Genomic DNA, 25,064 nt, shown 5'->3' with positions numbered 1-25,064 from the left:
CTACCTCACCTTGGATCCCATGAGATTTAACCTTATGTAACAACCTACCATGTGGTACCTTGTCAAAGGCTTTGCTAAAGTCCATGTAGACCACGTCTACTGCACAGCCCTCATCTATCTTCTTGGTACCCCTTCAAAAAACTCAAATTTGTGAGACATGATTTTCCTGTCACAAAACTGTGCTGACTGTTCCTAATCAGTCCCTGCCTCTCCAAATGCCCGTAGATCCTGTCTCTCAGAATACCCTCTAACAACTTACCCACTACAGATGTCAGGCTCACTGGTCTGTAGTTCCCAAGCTTTTCCCTGCCTCCCTTCTTAAACAAAGGCACAACATTTGCTACCCTCCAATCTTCAGGCACCTCACCTGTAGCTGTCGATGATTCAAATATCTCTGCTAGGGGACCCGCAATTTCCTCCCTAACCTCCCATAACGTCCTGGGATACATTTCATCAGGTCCCGGAGATTTATCTACCTTGATGCGCGTTAAGACTTCCAGCACCTCCCTCTCTCTAATATGTACACTCCTCAAGACATCACTATTTATTTCCCCAAGTTCCCTAACATCCATTATGAAAAGGAAATAGTGTTTAACAAACCTACTGGAGTTTTTTGAGGGTGTAACTGGTAGAATAGATAAGGGAGAACCACTGGATGTGGTGTATTTCGATTTTCAGAAGGCCTTTGATAAAGTCCCACGTAAGAGGTTAGTGTGCAAAATTAAAGCACATGGGATTGGGGATAATATACTGGCATGGATTGAAAATTGGTTAACAGACAGGAAACAGAGAGTAGGAATAAATGGGTCTTTTTCAGGGTGGCAGGTGGTGACTCGTGGGGTACCGCAGAGATCAGTGCTTGGGCCCCAGCTATTCACAATATATATCAATGATTTGGATGAGGGAACCAAATGTAATATTTCCAAGTTTGTTGACGACACAAAACTAGTTGGGATTGTGAGTTGTGAGGAGGATGCAAAGAGGCTTCAAGGCGATTTAGACAAGTTGAGTGAGTGGGAAAATACATACAGAAGCAGTATAACGTGGATAAATGTGAAGTTATCCACTTCGGAAGGAAAAACAGAAAGGCAGAATATTATTTAAATGGTGATAGATTGGGAAATGTTGATGTACAAAGGGACCTGGGTGGCCTTGTACACCAGTCACTGAAAGCAAACAGTTGGGAAGGCAAATGGTATGTTGGCCCTCATTGCAAGAGGATTTGAGTACAGGAGCAAGGATGTCTTACTGCAGTTATACAGGGCCTTGATGAGACCACACCTGGAGTATTGTGTGCAGTTTTGGTCTCCTTACCTAAGAAAAGATATACTTGCCATAGAGGGAGTGCAGCAAAGGTTCACCAGACTGATTCCTGGGATGGCAGGACTGTCGTATGAGGAGAGATTGGGTTGACTCGGCCTGTATTCACTCGAGTTTAGAAGAATGAGAGGGGATCTCATCGAAACATATAAAATTCTGACAGGGCTAGACAGACTGGATGCAGGGAGGATGTTTCCCCTGACTGAGGGGTCTAGAACGAGAGATCTCAGTCTCAGGAGACGGGGTAGGACATTTAGGACTGAGATGAGGAGAAATTTCTTCACTCAGAGGGTGGTGAACCTGTGGAATTCTCTACCACAGAAGGCTGCGGAGGCCAAGTCACTGAATGTATTTAAGAAGAAGCTAGATAGATTTCTAAACACAAAAGGCATCAAGGGGTATGGGGAGAGAGTGGGAATATGGTATTGAGATAGAGGATCATCCATGATCATACTGAATGGCGGAGCATGCTCGAAACACTGAAAGGTCTACTCGTGCTACTATTTTCTATGTTTCTATGTTTCTATATACCAGATAGAGAAAGTCAATGTGAATGCATTAAATCTTCAATACAAATATAACATAAAATTCTACCCAACTGTCTTTTTTAAATTTTATGAGAGATATTTTGGGTAAGTTTCATCTTCTTGTATTTTTTAACTCCTTTCTTCAACTCCCCTTGGTTGGTGCCTGCAGGGTGGGTGCATGGTCTGCACTCAAAACACAGTCAATGCTCCCCTATAGCTGCCTGCCAGGAGTTGTCAAGGACCTCCTATCTTTAACTCTCTCCTCCAATTTTCTATCCCTGCAACCTCAGCTCTCAATGCAGTTCAGCTTAGAAATGGGAGTGAAGCACAATTCAATTCATCAGTCCTTGCTCTGTGACACTCGACATTATTGCACTAAAATCCCACCACACCACCTCACCGAACTATTCATTAGATAACAAAACCATAAACATTTGATATCAAAGAAAGGATTGTCTGATAGTCTGTAGCTGAACTCTTAATAATGTCGGGGTGGAAGATTCACTCAAACTAATGAAAGTTTCAACAATCACCAGTAGGACAAATATATTTGTTATTGCTGATATCTACTTAGAAATCAGCATTTTCACTGCTTCCGGCACTTTTTACACAAAAGTGCCATTGGTGGTTAGTGCAGAAATTCACACGGTTTGTCATGGGATGTTGTGCTGCCCCAAATCATTGGGCCTACTTGTCAGTGAATTCTTCCACTTTTATAATGTTGCATATATTGCAATATTGCATCTGAACCCCATCACAGCACTTGTGCTAATAGATGAAACACCCGTTTCGACAGCAGGACAAGCAATAAAACACTTTCAGGAGAGATGTAAAACATGACATTGGCTAAATATAACTAGATGTGAACTATTAGGTACTAAATTGTTATGTTTAGGTTAACATGCATGATAACAGATAAAATGAATCCTACAGTCTGCTTCAAAACAGTAACATATTGAGGAATTCAATTTACACTGTAGCCCATTGCAACCAGCAGGGTACAATTTATGAGACATCTGTCATGTTACAGTTGGCTTTGGTCATGACCTTTCATTCTACAAACCGATACATAAAGAAAGTCTGATGGGTTTATCAGTGTGTAACTGCCTTGGAACACATTCCTGGAGCTTTTTCTTTCTTTACAAGGTAGATTTCCCAGTCTATAGTGTTGGTTTCCCAGGGTTGGGCGTACCAGAGAGATTCTCGGGCTGGTCTGAGTCACTCCAGAACGCTCCCCGTCATTGATGCCATCAGAAGTAAGACCTTATTCAAGATTCTCCAGGCCAGTAAGAAACAATATTTGTACTAAAACTGAAAAAAATTCTGCTCAGCCTATTTTCTTCTATAAAATGGGGGACTATTTCAACAAGTAATGCACCCTTATAGACTTTCCTTCCCCATTTAACAGAACAGACTTCATAGAGTCCATTACAAACTTGTATATTGCTGTTAAAAATCTGTACATTTAATGGGGACATAATGACTGGCGATACAGTGCAGCTAAATTCTAGCCATAGCACATTATTCTAGTGTTCATATTTATTTTATCATGGGCAGTACAGATCCCGTTTTAAAGACTTCGATTATCTTGATGGAGAGGGTTGGTGCTGGGAGTGAATTCAGGTGCTGACCAAGTTGAGGGATGGGCATTGAAACACTTATCCATTTTTGTCACTCAGTATCAGCACCAAGCTTTCAAAGGTCAGGTATAGCATAGACCACATTGACATTAAAGGTCCTTTTATACTGCCCCAATTTCAGAAGAGCACCCCTTACTGTACTGGCAGAAATATTTCAACTTCTCAAAAAATCCAGGTGGGAAATGAGGGAACATTTTTTTACGTAGCAATCTGTTATGATCTGGAATGCACTGCCTGAAAAGGTGGTGGAAGCACATTCAATAGTAACTTTCAAAAGGGAACTGGATATATACTTCAAAAGGAAAAATTTGCAGGGCTATGGTGAAAAAGCAGAGGAGTGGGACTAATTGGATAGCTCTTTCAAAGAGCTGGCACAGGCACGATGGGCCGAATGGTTCTCCTGTGCTTTACGGTTCTATTCTATGATTATCACACCAACCATTCTTTCGACCTGAAGTTTACCAATTTAGTTCTGAATTGTGTCACAAATCATTTTCAACTTCAGGCTGTGTCTACTGGGAACTGGATTGTGACAGTCCAAACTCTAAGTCCAACAGAATGAGAAGAGTTTAATTTCATCAGAAGTGACAGAAAAACAAGTGTTGCAAACCTAAAGGCAGAAAATGCTGTAAATACACAATTTCTATACACAATCATCAACATTTCAGAGGCAAGTCACCTGGGCCACTTTGATACATCTCCCAGCAAACAGTTAGAGTGGCTGAACCCAGGGAACAAGGACCTGTACACCCACTCCAACAGAAGATGGTGAATAATACAGGGGTATGGGAAAGGGCAAAAAACTATCTTAAGCCAAAGTTAAATACGTTTGGCACCACTTTAAGCTGCATTTGCAGGATCGAGGAGAAGTGGAGAGTTTCAATTACATTAAAGGATTGTCACTCCTCACTTAAAATGCTTGAAGAAATGTCATGTGGTGAAATGAAGGCTTCCAATGACACTGGGAGGATCACTCTTCACTCGAATACACAAACGAAAGTGACGTGAGGAAGTTTTCCATCAGCAAAGGAGACGAGAAAAAGTGATGACAGCCTCATTTAGCATAATTAATTTGGTTGAACAAATGCAAATGGATTGAAAGTGAGGTTAAAAAGTCTGGTTTCGGGCCATATGATGATACCATTACGCTCTTTATCGTGTCAGCCCACTCTGATCTTTGCTGTTCTTTTCATGTAAATCTGTTAAAAATGTGGTTTCAGGTACATGTTAAAGATTACATGGCACTATTTAAAGAACAGCGTGGTGCTCTCCTGGCCAAAATTCCTCCCTCAACCAAAACTGCCCGAAAGCAAATTTACCGTGCATTCATCTCATTGTTCTGTGTGGGATCTCACTGTGCAAAATGACCGCTGTGTTTGTTTACATGACAACAGTCACTTTACTGCATAGTAATTCATTATGTCTATATTTTTAAGTTAGATATAGGGAGATGGCAATGCAGAGAACCCTTATAATGTGGGTGGAGTGCAATATGTGAGCTATCATGAATCCTCAGTGCATCCAGAGACAGCACATTTGCACTATCAAATTGAGTCTCTGAAGCACAGCATCTCCATGTTCGAGGAGCAACTGCCACATTCCACGGCATCAAAAGGATATGGGGTTTCTGAGTCATACTATACAGAATATGGTCACTGAAGAGGCAGTGCTAGACAGTTCAGAACATAGGAATAGTGTAGGAAAAAAGAAAGCAGATGGAGATAGGACTCGCAGGTGCAGAGAACCCCTGAGTTACTGGAACTGTCCAGTAGATACATAATATTGGACAAATGTGAGGTGGACTGTGATAGTGACTTAAAGGAAAATGGTCCTGAGCAACATGGTGGCACTGTGGAGCAAAGGACTACCCACCAGGGTGAGAGTCAGGTTGACCAGAAGAATAGGTGAGTCATAGCAATGGGTGATTCTATAGTCGGGGGAATAGATAGCCATTTTGCAGTCATGGTATGTTGCCAGGGTGAAAGACATCAGAGAGTGGGTAGAAAAACTTCCGTAAAGGAAGGAGAACATCCAAAGTCACGTGTCCATGCCTGGAATCAGTGACATGGATAGAAATACATATGAAGTCTTGCAGAGGGAGTTTAAGAAGTTAAGCACTAGATGAAAAACAGGACCTCAAGGGTGGTGATCTCCAGACTGCTTCACCGCCAATCTGGACAAGAAAGGAAGTTCATAAAGGTCAATGCATAGCTGCATGGCTGGTATAGGAAGGAAGGATTTACATTCATGGGGTATTGGAATGAGTTCCGGAACAAGAGAAGACGTTCCTGAAGGGACAATCTTCACCTGAACCAAAACAGAATCAATATCCTTGCAGAGAGGATAATTATAGCAATGGAGGAGGTTTTAAACTAATATGGCAGAGGATGGGGAAATCTGAGTTTGAGACTAGAGAGGGAGAGCAGGATTAATCAAGCTGTTGGAATAGAAGCAAAGGGTTTAGCTAAAATAAATAGTGAGAAATTATCAGGAGGAGAAAAGGAAAGAAAAAGGCTTTGAGATAAAGAAGGATAAACACCGTTGTAGAAGGGACAAGGGATAATAAAAAAAATTAAATGAGAAAACCAGGAAAAAGAATAAAATCATAAGAACATAAGAAGTAGGAGCAGGAGTAGGCCATACGGTCCCTCAAGCCTGCTCCGCCATTCAATAAGATCATGGATGGTCATCTACCTCAACTCCACTTTCCCACCCTCTCCCCATATCCCTTAATTCCCTTAGTGTCCATAAATCTATTGACCTCAGTCTTGAATATAATCAACGACTGAGCATCCACTTCCCTCTGGGGTAGAGAATCCCGACGATTCACAACCACCTGAATGAAGACATTTTTCCGCATCTCGGTCCTAAATGGCCGACCCCTCATCTCGAGATTATGATCCCTAATTCTAGACTCTCCAGCCAGGGAAAACAGCCTTTCAGCATCTACCCTGTCAAGCCCTCTAAGAATTTTATACGTTTCAATGAGATCACCTCTCATTCTTCTAAACTCCAGAAAATATTGGCCCATTCCACTCAATCTCTCCTCATAGGACAACCCTCATCTCAGGAATCAATCTAGTGAACCTTTGTTGCACCCCCTCTAAGGCAAGTATATCCTTCCTTAGGCAAGGAGACCCACACAGTACTCCAGGTGTGGTCTCACCAGAGCCCTATACAATTGTAGCAAGACCGCCTTACTCTTATACTCCAACCCCCTTACAATAAAGGCTAATATACCATTTGCCTTCCTAATTGCTTGCTGAACCTGCATGTTTCTGAGATTTGTGTACATGGATACACAAATCCCTCTGAATATCAACATTTCTTAGTCTCTCATCTTTTACAAAATATTCTGCTTTTCTATTCTTCCTACCAAAGTGGATAATTTCACATTTCTCCACATTATATTCCATCTGCCACCTTCTTACCCACTCACTTAACCTTTCTATATCCCTTTGCAGCCTCTTTGTGTTCTCCTCACAGCTTACTTTCCTACCTAGCTTTGTATCGTCAGCAAACTTGGACACATAACCCTAACCCTAATGCAGTACGTTAAATGAATTGAGGGAAAATTATAGACCTGGCTAGGAAATTGGCTGTACGGAAGGAGACAGAGAGTAGCGATAATGGGCAGGTACTCAAATTGGCAGGATGTGACTAGTGGTGTCCCACAGGGATCTGTGTTGGGGCCTCAACTATTCACTGTATTTATTAACGACTTAGATGATGGGATAGAGCGCTACATAGCCAAGTTTGCCGATGATACGAAGATAGGCAGCACTGTAAGCAGTGTAGATGGAAGCTTAAAATTACAGAGATATTAATAGATTAAGTGAATGGGCAAAACTGTGGCAAATGGAGGCAAGTGAGAGGTCATCCACTTTGGACCTAGAAAGGATAGATCAGAGAACTTTCTAAATGGTGAAAAGATCGAAACAGTGGAGATCCAAAGAGACTTAGGGGTCCATGTACTTAGATCATTAAAATGTCATGGGTAGGTACAGAAAATAATCAAAAAGGCTAATGGAATGCTGACCTTTATATCTAGAGGACTAAAACAGAAGGGGGCAGAAATTATGCTACAGCTATACAAAGCCCTGGTTAGACCACACCTGGAGTACTGTGTTCAGTTCTGGGCACCGCACCTTAGGAAGGATATATTGTCCTTGGAGGCAGTGCAGTGTAGATTTAGTAGAATGATGGCTGGACTCCAAGGGTTAAATTATGAGGAAAGATTACACAAATTAGGGTTGTATTGCCTGGAATTTAGAAGATTAAGGGGTGATTTGATCGAAGTTTTCAAGATATTAAGGGGAACTGATAGGGTAGAGAGAAACTATTTTTGCTGGTTGGGGAGTCTAGGACTAGGGAACATAGTCGAAAAATTAGAGCCAGGACTTTCAGAAGTGAAGTTAGGAAACACTTCTACACGCAAAGGGTGGTAGCAGTTTGGAACTCTCTTCCACAAATGGCAGTTGATGCTAGCTCAATTGTTAATTTTAAATCTGAGATTGATAGATTTTTGTTAATCAAAGGTATTAAGGGATATGGAACTAACATGACTCTATGGAGTTAGGTCACAGGTCAGCCATGATCTCATTGAATGGTGGAACAGGCTCGAGGGGCTAAATGGCCTACTTCTGTTCCTACGTTCCTATGTCCCCTTATCTAAGTCATTGATATTAATTGTGAACAGCTGAAGTCCAAGCATTGATCCTTGCGGCACCCCACTAGTTACAACCGGCTAACCCAAAAATGGTCCATTTATTCCTACTCTGTTTTCTGACCGTTAACCAATCCTCAATCCATGCTAATATATTACCCCCAATCCCATGAGCCCTAATCTTGAGTAACAACCTCTTGTGTGGCAACTTATCAAATGCCATTTGGAGATCCAAATATGCTACAACCACTGGTTCCCCCTTATCTACCCTGTTAGTTACACCCTCAAAAAACACTTAATAGATATGTCAAAAACGATTCCCCTTTCATAAAACTGTGTTGACTCTGCCTAATCATATTATGATTTTCTAAGTGCCCTATTACTATGTCCGTAACATTTTCCCTACTACTGATGTCAGGCTAACTGGCCTATAGTTCCCTATTTTCTCTCTCCCTCCTTTCTTAAATAGCAGGGTTACATTTACTACCTTCCAATCCACAGGGACTGTTCTAGAATCTAGGGGATTCTGGAAAATCAAAACCAATGCATTCACTATCTCTGCAGCCACCACTTTTAGAACCCTAGGATGTAGGCCATCAGGTCCAGGGGATTTGTCATCTTTTAGTCCCATTAATTTCTCCAGTACTTTTTCTTTGCTAATCTTAATTACAATAAGTTCCTCACTCTCATTAGACCCTCGGTTCTCCACTATTTCCGGTATATTTTTTGTGTCTTCTACTGAAAAGACAGATACAAAATATTTGTTTAATGTCTGCCATTTCCTTATTCCCCAATATAATTTTTCCTGTCTCTGCCTCTAAGGGACCCACGTTTACTTTTGCTAATCTCTTCCTTTTTATATACTTGAAGAAGCTCTCACAATCTGTTTTTATACTTGTTGCTCGTTTACCTTCATATTCAATTTTCTCCCTCTTTATCAATTTCTTGGTCATCCTTAGCTGATTTCTAAAACCCTCCCAATCCTCAGGCTTACTATTCTTCTTGGCAACACTGTAAGCCTCTTCTTTTAATCTAATGTTTAACTTCTTTCGTTAGCCACAGTTGGATCACTTTTCCTGTGGAGTTTTTATTCCTCAAGGGAATGTATATTCATTGAGAACGATCAACATTCCAATATATTGGAGTCAGGATTGAATGGTATGCATGTGAATGCACAAAATATTCAAAACAAAACTGGAGTGTTGGAAGCATTATGAACTATGGAGGGACATGATATATTAATTATAATGGAGACATGATTTGAGTTTGGACATGACTGGGAACTAAATATTTCTGGCCACAACATTTTCAGGTGAGATAGGGAAAATGGGAGGTGGGGTGGCAGTGTTAATAAAGGATCCTATCAGTGCTGAAATATAAAGAAGTCCTGGGGTTATGTTAAGACAGAATCCAAACGGATGGAGTTAAGAAATAGAAAGGGAAAAGGACATAGGGCACAGGGAGCATAGTCTTGAAATTTGCTGATGACACAAAAGTCAGGGGTTTGGCAAACAGTGCGGAGGACTGTAAAAGACTTCATGAAGGCATAAACAAGTTGCTGGATTGAGCAGATAGGTGGAAAAAGCAGTTTAATGTGAACAAGTGTAAAGTAAAACATTTTGGGAGGTGAAACAAAGAACAGGAGTACACACTTAATGAAAAGGCTCTGAAGGTTGTAGATGAACAGAGGGACCTCCTGGTTCATATACTTAATTCTCCGACAATATGAGTGCAGGTGGGTAAAGCCATAAAAAAGGTCAACAACATTTTGGGTTTTATAAATAGAAGCATAGAATACAAGAGAAAGAAGTAATGATAAATTTGTACGGAATGTTGGTTGGATCACAGTTAGAGTGCTATGTGCAGTTTTGGGTGCCCCTTTGTACAAAAGATATACAAAGCCATAGAGCATATACAACATAGATTGGCTAGAATGGGAAACTGTAGTTATGAGGAGAAACTTGAGATACTGGATTATTTCCACTGTAACAGAGAAAGCTGAGGATATTTAATACAGGTTCTTAAAACTATGAGGGGTTTTGACAGGGTGCACAGGGAGGAACTATTTCCTCTGGTTATAGAGTCAGTGACAGGGGGTCATCAATTTAAAAGTGCAACTAACAAAGCAAGGAGAGAGATTAGGAGTGAAAACAGAAAATGGTAGAAATACTCAGCAGGTCAGGCAGCATCCATGGAGAGAGAAACAGAGTTAACGTTTCAGGCCAATGACCTTTCATCAGAGCTGGTTAGGAGTGTTGGAGCATGGAATAATTTGTCACAGGGAATGTTTGAGGCGGAGACCATTGCATCTTTTAAGAGAAAATTAGACAACTATTTGAAGCAGGGGAAGATACAAAGCTATAGAGAGAGACAGTGGGATTCATTTAGGATTACTCCAGCAAAAAGCCAGCACAGACACAATGGGATGAATGGCCTCTTTCTCTGCTGTAAACGTCTGTGGTTCTATTAAGTGCTTTGAGATATTTGCAAGGCATGATAAAGCACTATATATTTAGAAGTCTTTCTTTTACTGTCAACTACAATCAACAGCCCCCATCACCAAGATTTATGTGGAAACTTGTAGATTATTAAGATCCATAACCCTGTAATAAGCTTCTTAATGCTAATGATTAAAATGCTATAAAAACCATCTCTCATCCAGGAAACACAATGAAAGTATAGATTTCAATATCACAGTAAGACTGGGATGTCACTAAAACTGATTGCTTTTCCTGTATGGTCAAAACCAGAGAGAAAGATTAGTACTCACTAGTGCAAGCCATGGAGACAGGATCTTTGTCTGCCCTGAAGTAATTCCTGTCACAGTTGCAGTGCACAGAGCCTTCATCTTGAGCATGGCTGTGAGGAGGGCACTTAGCACATTTAACATTTCCAGCAAAGGCTTTGTAGAACCCAGGTTTGCAGGCTGATGGGAAAAGAAAAATGGATTTAGGTTAATATTACATACTGTGCCTGTAAAACCTTGCTCATGTATCACTGTCAAAACAATTTTATATAACCGTGTTTTCGTATTGAGGAAACCCAGATGAAGGAACAAGGCACATGGTGCAGGACAATACCAAGGCTAAAAAGAGTAGAGAGTTTTAACGGCCTGTAGATTGTGGGAAGAAGGAGAGACAGAGGAAGATAAGATGTTCTCCAGACCTGAGGTCCTTGGGAAGAAGTATAGGAGTTTAGAGTACAGGACAACATGATGAGTTTTGATCAACGTTTGATTTGAGTTCCTCCACACTGGAGCTTCTGCTGGAACAAATGAAAGGATTTGTTCTAGTAAGATGTTCATAGGATCAAGGGCTGTAGTAATAAAGGTTCCAAGGTAGAGGCCCTGACCGCCTCATTTACAATTGAAAATGGGGGTGGTAGGCAAACATAATTTGAAAAACGAGCCTCCCACTGGCTGCCCAAGGCCTGCCTGACTTGAGAGTGGGCCTGGAAATGGGCGGCCAGCACTCCTGTCCAAAACAGTTGTGAGCTTTGTTCAAATGTTTAAATGTCTGTGTCTGGATCTTATGTCTGTTGTACGACCCCGATGTGATTTCCGTGTACTAATGGGCAGGGAGTGAACCACATGTGCCCTCCGCATTGGTCCCTATCTTGGAGTGTCCTTATCAGTGGTTTTTAAAGGGACCACTATAAGCCGTTCCAAAAACTGGGGCCAGGAGGATCAGGAGCTGGCTGATTTCCCGCCTTCCCCGGCCGGCGAGCTGTCTCGGAGCACCTGGCCGCATGCTGGTGAGGCTCAATTGCCAAGATGGTTCGAGCCCCTCCCTGCTGAATTGGACAGGCGGCACCATCACAATGTCCACCACCGACCAGCCGCCCTATTACCACAGCTAACCAAAACAGCTCCATAGTTATAGAATGTTCTTAATTTGTGCTGTTGAAGATATCTACAATCACACAGTGGAGCTGATCTGTCCTTTATAATGTACCTTTGTATGGTATAAGCCCTGATACACAGTACTTTTGCCTCCTTATTAATAGAAAGCCTACACTTTCTAAGGTAGACTTTCAGTTTGATTGCCAACATCAGCACTAAGTGTGTAAGTAGATTGATAGTATTCCAATGCATCCTAAAAGATTCTCCATGATTTCAATGTTTGAAATCATGGAGAATCTTGTCACTTTTGTTGAAGCCTGATGACTTCAGGATATTTGAGGCTGCAATCTTGGCCATTCATCAGCTGTGGTAAATTAAAAATGCCAGGTTTGAGTTTTATACATTTCCCTTTGAGCAATTTTATCTCTGCATCCAATATCTTGATTAACAAATGGAGGTGTTCATCTTAATCTACTTTGTTATGGGAGTTTGATTCATCTCAATAGATGGGCCTGTAATATTTTCACCATCAGGGTTTCTTGCGAGAGTTACTCATCTGTAATCCCATGGTTTTTTTTTGGTTCACTTTTAACCTGCCTATGAAGATCTTCATTCCAGTCAAATTTAGTTTTTATATTTGGTGCTTCTGCAGAACAGTTTGTGGGAGAATGCTCTGCTTTCCTATTTTTATATTGAGCCAGTATCTATAGGTGCACTGGGCTCTCCTTTTATATGGAACCCCTCAGACACGAGGCTTCCATCAGGGCCCTACAGGCAGCAGAACCGGCTCCCTGTGTTTACAATGAATGAGAAGGATACACCTCACAATGAAAGCTATAGATGAATTGTGCCACCTCCTAGAACAAGACCTGGAACCATGGAGCCATATCAGCACCATACTGCAGGAAAAGTGATCATAATATACATCTTTTTTTGTCACAGGTTCCTTCCAGGCAATGGCAGGAGACTCTGCAAGGATCAGTCAACTTCCAGTTCACTTTTGTTTGGAGATCACACATGCCCTATTTTGATGTGCTGGTGAATATGTTTAAAATCAGTACCAATATGCAGCAGCATCATCAGGAGAGGCTTGCAGGCTTTTTTCAAAGGATTGGGATAACCAGGGAAAACTCACGTGACTATTCAAGCACCTGTGGAACATCCTATGAGTTCACCAACAGAAAAGGATGCCACTTGATGAACGTCAAAAGGACTGTTGTTACTGCCAAATTATTATGCTTGTGAATGCATCATTTCCAGGGAGTGCCCATAGGAAATCGTGGTACCCCACTTATTCCAGGTTGAAGTAAAGTTGGATGGTCGGCTGCTCAGAGGTATGGGTTACCTGCTCAAAGCATGGCTTGGGACACCGTTAGGGAGCAAAGAGCATACAACAGTGTGCATTCAGTCTTGTCCAGAAGATGTTTGACTTGCGGTATTAGTGCACGAACCATTAATGCACTCATATGAAATTCCTCTGTCTGCTATTTTAGCAGAGGCATTAACTCTCTCCTTTTAATTCGGAGTTATTCAAAAGTTGCCATTGTGGATCTTCCCTGGTGTTGTTGGGGGAAATTCTGTACAGCCCAGAAATGCAAAAACTGTAGTGAATAGTGAACTGTAGTAAATCGGGAGGCTGAGAACTCAGCATAACAAGAACACAAAGGTGGCATCGCCGATGGCACTGCATCTCTGTGAGTGCAGGGAATAAACCGCCTCCTGAAGTGAGTCTCTGTGCTGCCAGAGGCACAAGTGCCACCTCGTTTACATTATGTCGTGGAAGCCAGAGGTGGGACAGCCTCCACCAACAGTGCTGTAAAAGAACAGCGGCATGAATCGCACTCACAGGGACCACAGGATCAATGAAGAACGTGTGATCTACACTTGGTATAAAAGAACATGCAGCGTAATAACAGAGTGCCTGACAGGCTGAAGTGTGAACAGTATAGTTTAAAAAAAAGCTACTGCTTCAGTAAATTATCCATTTTAATATCTCAGCAACAGGCAAAACCTTAGCAGAGACGCTTTGCGTTCAGTCTGATCATGCTAACACTGCCGATAAGGCAAGCACACAATAATTGGGCCCTCCACTCTAAATGGATCTTCCTCTGTGTACATCACCAAAACCTGTTCTCTCCACTGTTTAACTAAGACGCCATGGGTGCCACTTTGTGGCTCATGACTTCTGCCCAGGCACAGCTGCAGAACTGGCCTACAACGAGAGCCATACTGCCGTCAGAAACAGTAATAGAGCTGACAGTCAGCCTGCTCAAGCAACACTTCCTCTGCCTGGACCGTTCAGGAGGACGGCCCTGAGCGGGTATCCAGATTTGTGGTCATCTGCTGCATGCTCCATAACTTTGTCATCATCAGGGACCAGCCCTTACCACCACCTGGGCAGTCAGAAGTGCAGTAACAGAGGAGCAGGAAGAGCAGATAGAGCAAGAGCAGCATTGACTGCCAGTGCCCCTAGCTGCCAGAGCTCTCAAAGAGCAACTCATCCAAGAGCGCTTCACGCACACTATCCTTCCAGTACACCAACAGTCCTGCAATCCTCATCACCAGCGTCCTTACTACCACCATCTGATTGCCTTCCTTCAGTCTGGCCTTATGGATCTTGCCCTCACTTCACTTCAAAAATAAACGCCAACACCAAATCCAGAACAATAAACAAATTTATCCAACAACTCAATTCCATCTGTATCTAATAGTTAACAGGAATAATTAAAAATCACCCATATACAAGCTCTTAATGTCGGTCTTCTGTTCTCGTTCACCTATCCGAGTGTTCCTACGAAATGTTTCCCCAGTGGCTACAGCTTGCGAGGTGAAAGGCTGCTGAGCTTCCATTGAGGACTCTTCAGATGGTCATGGTGGGGGACCTTGAGCAGCTCTGGGCCTTGACAGACCGGCTGCAGACTGCAGTATCTCGACGTGGGCCGGGGCAGTCTGGCCCAGTTGGCTGTGTGGCACTAACACATGTGGGTACGGTACCATAGTGGTTATGTTACTGGACTAATAATCCAGAGGCCTGGACTAATAATCTGGAGTCATGAGTTCAAATCCCGCCACGGCAGCCGGGGAATTTAAATTCAATTAATTAAATAAAATCTGGAATTAAAATACTAGTATCGGTAATGGTGGCCATGAAACTAACGGATTGTTGTAAAAACCCATCTGGTTCACTAATGCCCTTTAGGGAAGGAAACCTGCCGTCCTTACCCGGTCTGGTCTATGTGATTCCAGACCCAGAGCAATGTGGTTGATTCTTAATTGCCCTCTGAAATGGCCTAGTAAGCTACTCAGTTGTAAAATCTCGCTAAAAGAGGTCATAATAAGAATAAAACCGGACGGACCACCTGGCATCGGACCACTAGGCACCGGACACGACAAAGGCAAACCAAGCTCAGTTGACCCTGCAAAGTCCTTCTCGCTAATATTTGGGGACTTGTGCTAAAATTGGGACAGCTGTCCCACAGACAAGTCAAGCAACAGCCTGACATAGCCATACTCACAGAATCATACCTTTCAGCCAATGTCCCAGACTCTTCCATCACCATCCCTGGGTATGTCCTGTCCCACCGGCAGGACAGACCCACCAGAGGTGGCGGTACAGTGATATATAGTCAGGAGGGAGTGGACCTGGGAGTCCTCAACATTGATGCTGGACCCCATGAAATCTCATGGCATCAGGTCAAATATGGGCAAGGAAATCTCCTGCTGATTACGCCCTACTGCCCTCCCTCAGCTGATGAATCAGTCATCCTCCATGTTGAATACCACTTGGAAGAAGCACTGAGGGTAGCAAGGGCACAGAATGCACTCTGGGTGAGGGACTTCAATGTCTATCACCAAGAGGGGCTCGGGAGCACCACTGCTGGCCGAGTCCTGAAGGACATAGCAGCCAGACTGGGCCTGCGGCAGGTGGTGAGTGAACCAACACGAGGGAAAAACTTACCTGACTTCGTCCTCACCAATCTACCTGTCGCAAATGCATCTGTCCATGACAGTATTGCTGGAGTGACCACCGCACAATCCTTGTGGAGACGAAGTCCCATCTTCACACTGAGGATACCATCCAACGTGTTTTGTGGCACTACCACCATGCTAAATGGGATAGATTCAGAACAGATCTAGCAGCTCAAAACTGGGCATCCATGAGGCGCTGTGGGCCATCAGCAGCAGCAGAATTGTATTCCAGCACAATCTGTAACCTCATGGCCCGGCATATTCCTCACTCTACCATTACCAACAAGCCAGGGGATCAACGCTGGTTCAATGAGGAGTGTAGCAGAGCATGCCAGGAGCAGCAGCAGGCATAGCTACAACTCAGGACTACATGCATGCTAAACAGCAGAAACAACATGCTATGGACAGAGCTAAGCAATTCCACAACCAACGGATCAGATCAAAGCTCTGCAGTCCTGCCACATCCAGTCGTGAATGGTGGTGGACAATTAAACAACTAACGGGAGGAGGAGGCTCTGTAAACTTCCACATCCTCAATGATGATGAGTGCAAAAGACAAGGCTGATGCATTTGCAACCATCTTCAGCCAGAAGTGCCAAGTGGATGATCCATCTCGGCCTCCTCCCGATATCCACACCATCACAGAAGCCAGTCTTCAGCCAATTTGATTCAATCCACGTGATATCAAGAAACGGCTGAGTGCACTGGATACAACAAAGGCTATGGGCCCCGACAACACCCCAGCTGTAGTGTTAAAGATTTGTGCTCCAGATCTAGCTGCGCCTCTAGCCAAGCTGTTCCAGTACAGCTACAACACTGGCATCTACCCGACAAGGTGGAAAATTGCCCAGGTATGTCCTGTCCAAAAAACGCAGGACAAATCCAATCCGGCCAATTACCGCCCCATCAGTCTACTCTCAATCATCAGCAAAGTGATGGAAGGTGTCGTCGACAGTGCTATCAAGCGGCACTTACTCACCAATAACCTGCTCGCCGATGCTCAGTTTGAGTTCCGCCAAGACCACTCGGCTCCAGACCTCATTACAGCCTTAGTCCAAACATGGACAAAAGAGCTGAATTCCAGAGGTGAGGTGAGAGTGACTGCCCTTGACATCAAGGCAGCATTTGACCAGTGTGGCACCAAGGAGCCCTAGTAAAATTGAAGTCAATGGGAATCAGGGGGAAAACTCTCCAGTGGCTGGAGTCATGCCTAGCACAAAGGAAGATGGTAGTGGTTGTTGGAGGCCAATCATCTCAGCCCCAGGTCATAGCTGCAGGAGTTCCTCAGGGCAGTGTCCTAGGCCCAACCATCTTCAGCTGCTTCATCAATGACCTTCCCTCCATCATAAGGTCAGAAATGGGGATGTTCGCTGATGATTGCAGTGTTCAGTTCCATTCGCAACCCCTTAGATAATGAAGCAGTCCATGCCCGCATGCAGCAAGACCTGGACAACATCCAGGCTTGGGCTCATAAGTGGCAAGTAACATTCGCGCCAGACAAGTGCCAGGCAATGACCATCTCCAACAAGAGTCTAACCACCTCCCCTTGACATTCAACAGCATTACCATCGCCGAATCCCCCACCATCAACATCCTGGGGTCACCATTGACCAGAAACATAACTGGACCAGCCATATAAATACTGTGGCTACAAGAGCAGGTCAGAGGCTGGGTATTCTGCGGTAAGTGACTCACCTTCTGACTCCCCAAAGCCTTTCCACCATCTACAAGGCACAAGTCAGGAGTGTGATAGAATACTCTCCACTTGCCTGGATGAGTGCAGCTTCACCAACATTCAAGAAGCTCAACACCATCCAGGACAAAGCAGCCCGCTTGATTGGCACCCCATCCACCACCCTAAACATTCACTCCCTTCACCACCGGCGCACAGTGGCTGCAGTGTGCACCATCCACAAGGTGCACTGCAGCAACTCGCCAAGGCTTCTTCCACAGCATCCCCCAAACCCGCAACATCTATCACCTAGAAGGACAAGAGCAGCAGGCACATGGGAACCACACCACCTGCACGTTCCCCTCCAAGTCACACACCATCCCGACTTGGAAATATATCGCCGTTCCTTCATCGTCGCTGGGTCAAAATCCTGGAACTCCCTACCTAACAGCACTGTGGGAGAACCTTCACCACACGGACTGCAGCGGTTCAAGAAGGCGGCTCACCACCACTTTCTCAGGGGTAATTAGGGATGGGCGATAAATGCTGGCCTCGTCAGCGATGCCCACGTCCCATGGACGAATAAAAAAAAAAGGTGGCGGGGGATCAGGCATGCTGCCATCCTGCGAGAGGACAGTAGGTGCCACTCCCATGGAGCAAAGGCCACTCTCCTCAGCACTGCTACGGCTCTGCGTGAGAACAGAGTTCAGGAGTGATGTGACGCTCTGTCAGTTCCCATCAACAGTGGCCCCCAGAACCAAGATGGCAGCCATCTGAGCTTCCATGGCAGCAACGTGACCTGCCGTGCAAGCTGTCAGATCAGTTAATAGAGGCTCCCTCATGATGGGCACTACAGTTGTGTTCACGGAGCTGACCACTCGGTCCAGTGGCGAAAATGGTCTCCATACCCTGCGCGATGCCTTGACACAAGTGAGAGCTGGACTCCTCCATGCACTGCGGCACTGTGCGCAAACTCGCTGGCAGGCTGCCCAGTGCACCTAACATTTCCTGCCATATGCCCAACAGCATTCTTCAGTAGCCCGGGCCCTCGAGTCCTCTGCAGCAGAGCCAGTATGTAATCTTGCACTCCAGTGAGCTGGCACCTGTGGTGACCTATCCCCCTATCCTAGCTCCTGCATACTTGTCTCCCTCCTCCTGTCCACTATCTGGACCAGGTTCTCCAATGCGGCATTGGAGAACCTAAGTGACCACTCTGGACCTCTTCCAACCATTTTCTTTACACTGGGAAGTTTCCCTGTTGTCTGTAGCCAGTGTGCACCTCCCCTTTAAGAGTTGCTAGCTGCCTTAAGTGGCTTCAGAGACGTCCGATTTCCGTCCCAGGCCCCAAATTTAACGTGGTGCCTGGGACCATGTGAAAAGGCATGTAAAAATGTGCCCTACCCGCTGCACACCCGTTTTCGGGTGCAATCCTAGGCCATTGCCTTTAACGGAAGTCTCTCCGCCCCCCACCCCCCATGCAATTTTATTCAGAATGAAACAGTCGCAGTTCAATAAGAATTCGAGCAAAAATTGGCAGAAATAAAGAAAACAAAATCTGGAAATGACTTCACGAACAGCCAGAATGCAGCTGCATTGCAAAAAACTTGTATCTTCCCTGAATTGGCAGGTGAAAAGGTTAATTATGAAATGGTGCCCTATGCTTTTAAAAAGTAAAACAATGTCCTTGATCTCAATGCAAAAAGCACCAAACTAAGCCAAGCAGTGATTGAGCACAGATGGGAGATTCCTGCTGCCACCCTCGCCCATCAGCACTAGATGCCACACATTTGGTGGCAAAACACTACCTGCCTGCTGCTCATTGTTGGCCCTGAGGTGGTGTAGGTGGGCACAGCGTCGTCGTGGTAACTGAGCCTTGAGCTCAGCAGATGGTTGGTTACACTCAATGTTTAAAGGTACACCACCATCATGAAAAAAGTGCTGGCAAATCTTTAATTTTTTTTTGCAAATACTCAATGCAATGAAGAAATTCATATTGAAATGCTTCGTTGTGTCATTTGTGTGTGATACCACGGTGACAAAAACACTTGGCCCTCCCGACTCTATTACTCCCCCAAACAAAATAAAGGGTTTAGCGAGTACATTTTTTCCACAAAAAATATTGCATCTTAAGTTTTCTTGATCAAACACAAACAAGAGTGCAGCTGAGGGTTATTCTCCTGAAATTACAGCACATAAACCCTCCAGGATATGGTAGAAATAAATAGTTTTACATCAGTTTTAATACTCAAGAGGCCCTGATCACCAGTCTTAGCGCAGCAGCTGACAAGAGGCCAGGTGGTGTTATTTTCTGTGTGCTGTGGAGAAAAAACTAAAAGTGGGGGGGGGGTGAAATTAAACAGGAAAGAGCGGAAAGCATTCCGAGGAGGAATAAAGAGCTCAGATTGCTCTTTTCTCCAGGGAGAGGCGTTGTGATTGGGTTCACACTCATTTCACTTCCCTCAGCTGTTACTGCTCTAAATGATGCTGAAAATGAGTTATTCAGGACCCCGCCATCCCAGCCATGGGTTTTCAATTCATTGCTTTTCCTCAGCTCGCACTATCGTTAAAGCACTACACTGGATAATACTGAAAATGTTCTTATTAGGAATGGACCAGAAGGACCTTATTGATACCACAAAATGCACTCAATTCCAACTAGTAGGTTGAATACATTAATTTTTCCTTTTTCTTATAGTGGCAACATTACATTATTGAAGGGTCTTTGGGCATATTGGTGAAAAATCTCTCTGGAAACTGCACTTAAATGATGCAACGTAGGCAGGCAATGCAGCACAAGCCTTTTATGCAATGTTTCTTGGTTCCAATTTTGAACAGGAAGTTTTAAAACAGAATTGCCGCCAGGCATCATTAGTAATGCAACGACATCATGATGCCGCTCACCGTGCTATTCCTCTGTGCACAAACCTGATTAATGCTGGTTGTGGGATGATTTACTAGGCGATAATCCCTTCAGATACATAAATGTCACTCCCCAAATGTCTCAGTTGGTAACGAGAGTCTGTTACTAAGGAATACAGACCGAAAGGAGTGATGTATGATCCTCCGTTCCGTACTGAGTGAGCTGATCTCAACTTGCCTAACATTGGAGCACTATAAATGGGCACAGAAGCACTGGACTACAGGACAAAACTGTTAGAGTTTCCTCTGCTCCAGTGATCCTTGCTGTAAAATACACATGTGTGGACATCGGGTGAGGACCGGATTGGGGATTCCATGTGAAGCCCCCCACAGTTGAGTGACTTACCATCATTTACTGTCAAGGCTCACACATAGACACTTGAGAGATATACAGGAGGCCACCTGGTGCTTATAATGAGTCAGTGCCTTCAGAAGAGGAGGGGAAAAAATTGGAGGGATTTTACATTAAAAAGGTATAATAATTTATAAAAGCAAGAATTATAAAGCAATTTAGAAATGGGTACTTTGTCATTTGTAGTCACAAAAACACTGTTAGCTTCTTTTGATCGCTCAGTGGGTAAATGTACTTCATTTGTGATATTGAGTTATCCACATTAGGAAGGTTTGTGTAGAGTGAACTGATTTCAGCCAAGATGGCTGTGAGGACATTAGAATTGGGCTTCATTATTCCCAGAACAGGAATGGTAAAGTCAGTCAACGGTCTCACTCCTGATCACTATTAAAATTAAACACACAATGAGAAGGGCACACCTCCTGTTTAATTTCTTCTGTACGTTATTCTTGATACATTAAATGGGTTAACAACTAGCGGAGGCAGGAATTTACAGAACCGTATTAACAGGTGGGCTAAGTTTAGCACACAGAGGAAATTAAATTCCTTGTGGTTGTGTTTCACATCGAATTATCACTCTCAAGAAACATCTCTTTGCCCAATAGTTTGGGATAAAGCTAATGGAAAAACAATGTCGTATGACTTTAAAACTATCTTTCTAAATAGGAACTCAGTCAGCTGCAAATTCTGTTTTCCAATACAACATCACAACATGGATTAAAGTTTAATTACTTGGCAATTAGAATAGCTGTGTGGACAAACAGATTTTTTTTCCTGATGATTCAGAGAATGATTTGGATTGGATATTCAGCTCCTGGTCTGATATCATATTGGTGCTTTCTATAACCTTTTATATTGAATGATGTATCACATGCTGTCTACAGAAGATAGAACACACATACAAAGACCTCCATGACAGTGTTTGACCTGGTGTAATCTTACAGCCAGTCGGGCTTGCAAGGAAAGCTGTAATCAAAGCTCTAATCATTACCTGGAGTTATTGCCCAAATAGATTGTGACAGGCTGGTAACAGGCAGCTTCTGACCTCACACTGATAATAACCTTGTACTAATTACACAACAAAGTGACCCTCTGTAACTCTGGCAGATTAGAACTACCAGAAGCTATGTTGTTTATCCTAATTACAAGAAGAAGTGCCATTCATCCAACCATTCACTCATATTTGATCTGAATCAAATGGAACTAGTTTGGGCTTTCATGTAAATGGAGGAAACTGACTTTGAGTTTCTAAGTAGCACGCGTACTTTCCTCTATGACCTTTGACAAAATCAGGTTTGCATAAGCAAGCTTTGCTTATACTACCGATACAGAAAGCTAAGACATATGATGTATTATGTGATTGATTATCCCTTTGAGCATTGAATTTCCCAAACACTTTGCAGAACACAACGCTGTTTTCCATCACCTAACAGATACAGGAACGATGTTTAGTACAGTTGTAAAGATGAATAATAATGTGATAATAAGTTAATGACTTTGATGTGAGTTGTTCGGTAGTTTTGGATTCTTCAGTTGCAGGGTCAAAAGTTTGAATGCCAGTCATGACTGACATTTAAATCTACCAACGGGTGCCTTTGATAAGCTCGAAGCTGAACTGCTGGATGGCACGTTGCACATTAACAAAGGCCTACGTCCAATGGAACGAAAGGCTAGCAGGACCTGGCCCACCCCGCAGGAAAGCACTTTCTATCGGCCATTAAGCAGCTCTGACAGTAGAAAAGGGCACAGCCAGAGCAACTCTGGCATGTTTGTCTGTATAACAACGACCACTACAAAAAAAAATTCATGTGAAGAGCTTTGAGATGTTTCTCGGTACTGAGGACTGGGGATGCATGAGTTTGCCTCCATCTTGGCATAGATAGCTGAGCATCGGCAACTAAAACCAAAGCAAGAAGTGGAGTTTTCCTTAATTAAATGTGGTCCTTTCTGTGTGTAGTCTCTGGCAGTTTAATGGGGGAAAGGTGAGGTGGAAGGAGATATCTAGTCTTGTGGGGAGTATATTTTTAAGTATCCAAAATCACAATGGGCACACACAATTCTGATCTTTGTTTTTGGGTTGGGGAATGGGCTTGTGATCAGAGGTGCCCTTAGATATAAACTTTGTACTTGTGCAGTCATGCTTTTTTACATTATGACAAGCTATGGTTTGTATTGGGTTGAGTTCAAACAAACTTCCAACATTTGGATGACTTTGGGTTGCTGGTTTAGTTCAGTGATTATCCCAAAAGGGAATAGGCTGGAGTGAGTAAGGATCTCCCTGGGTCATATGGTCATGTGGGACCTGCAGCTCCAACACATTAATGGGTTTATTTTTGCAATTCAACATGTTGCTGATCTCAACCATGTTATCTTGGGGAAGCATCAAGTCATAGAATCATAGAATCACAGAATGGTTACAGCAAAGAAGGAGGTCATTTGGCCCATCGAGCCCATGCCGGCTCTTTGTAAGAGCAATTCAGTTAGTTCCAATTCCCCGCTCTTTCCCCGTAGCCCAGCAAATTTTGTCCGTTCAAGTATTTATCCAATTCTTTAGTGAAAGCCACGATTGAATCTGCTTCCACCACCCTTTCAGGCAGCGCATTCCAAATCATAACTACTCGTTGCCTAAAAAAGTTTTTCCTCATGTCGTCTTTGGTTCTTTAGCCAATCACCTTAAATCTGTGTCCTCTGGTTCTCGACCCTTCTGCTAATGGGAACAATTTCTCTTTATTTACTTTATCTAAACCCTTCATGATTTTGAACACTTCTTCAAATCTCCTCTTATCCTTCTCTGCTCTAAGGAGAACAACCCCAGCTTCTCCAGTATATCCACGTAACTGAAGTACCTCATCCCTGGAACGATTCAAGTAATTTTTTTCTGCACCCTCTCGAAGGCCTTCACATCCTTCCTAAAGTGCCGTGCCCAGAATTGGACACAATACTCCAGTTGTGGCTGAACCAGTGTTTTATAAAGTTTGAATATAACTTCCTTGTTTTTGTACTCTATGCCTCTATTTATAAAGCCCAGGATCCCATATGCTTTTTTAACTGCTTTCTCAACCTGTCCTGCCACCTCCAAAGATTTGTGCACATGTACCCTAGGTCTCTCTGTTCCTGCACCCCCTTTAGAATTGTACCATTTAGTTTATATTGCCTCTCCTCATTCTTCCTGCCAAAATGTATCACTTCGCACTTCTCTGTGTTAAAGTCCCACAGGCCACTGTTCGGCACTTCTTAGCACCTAGTTATAGAATGATATTAGCAGAAGCCTGGGAGAAGATTGCATCTCCACTCTCTTAGTCAGAATGACCATGGATAGTTTGGTGAAGGAAAGACCACAAAAAGAAGAGGCGAAAAATAATGATTTTAAAAAAATGGTCAATCTATATATAAGAGACACATCTGTCACACTTCAGGTGTCACACTTTCTCACATATGCTTTCAGAGAAACTTCCCCACCTGTACAGAATACCCTCAAATCGGCCTCAGGTCCGACATATGAAAATAATGCACAGGTCCATCCAGCCTGTCCCACACAATTGTGATGCCACTTTTGAATTTGAGGATGGACATGACTTATATGTGTTTTAGTTTGCTCTTATAAACTTGCCATTTATATTTCACATCGGTTTCATCCCTATCCAAATGAGTTGATCCATTGACCTGTTCCAAATCCTCTGTCGTATTATTAAAGTTAGTCCTTTTGAAATCTCGAATTAATTGTAGATTTTCAGTACCTTTGGTTCAATCAGCCAATTGAAACCTTATAATATTGTGGTCACTGTTTCCCAGGTGTTTTTCTACATGGAGGTCTGATACCAAGTTAGGCTCGCTAGATTTAGTATATGATTAGTCCTGGTTTCCTCTTTGACATGCTGATAACAGCAATTATCCCTTAATTAACTTTAGAATGTAATTGTATAGTGGTTAGACTTTATGGCCTTAAGGAGGCACAGCTCCAGAATAATAGATCATATATTAAATGCAGAGCATCACCAGCAATGGCTTCTCTTCCTGCTCCCGCACTGTTACCTCTGGAGTCCCCAAGGATCTATCCTTGGCCCCCTCCTATTTCTCATCCACATGCTGCCCCTTGGCGACATCATCCAAAAACACAACCTCAGATTCCACATGTACGCTGACGACACCCAGCTCTAC

General features: G+C 43.4%; 1 protein-coding gene across 2 annotated transcripts in view; it reads right to left on the bottom strand.

Moving 5' to 3' along the window:
• The window catches only part of epha3 (eph receptor A3), a 218,528-nt gene that overhangs the window by 85,050 nt on the left and 108,414 nt on the right, over positions 1 to 25,064 (bottom strand). For both annotated transcript variants that reach the window (XM_067993160.1, XM_067993161.1), the window contains exon 4: positions 10,924 to 11,079. In XM_067993160.1, the coding sequence (XP_067849261.1) occupies positions 10,924 to 11,079 (156 nt within the window). The remainder of the gene's footprint in view (positions 1 to 10,923; positions 11,080 to 25,064) is intronic.

Source organism: Heptranchias perlo, chromosome 11 (genome assembly GCF_035084215.1).
Source record: "Heptranchias perlo isolate sHepPer1 chromosome 11, sHepPer1.hap1, whole genome shotgun sequence".
Classification (NCBI taxonomy): Eukaryota; Metazoa; Chordata; class Chondrichthyes; order Hexanchiformes; family Hexanchidae; genus Heptranchias; species Heptranchias perlo.
This window is presented reverse-complemented; position numbering and strand designations above follow the sequence as displayed.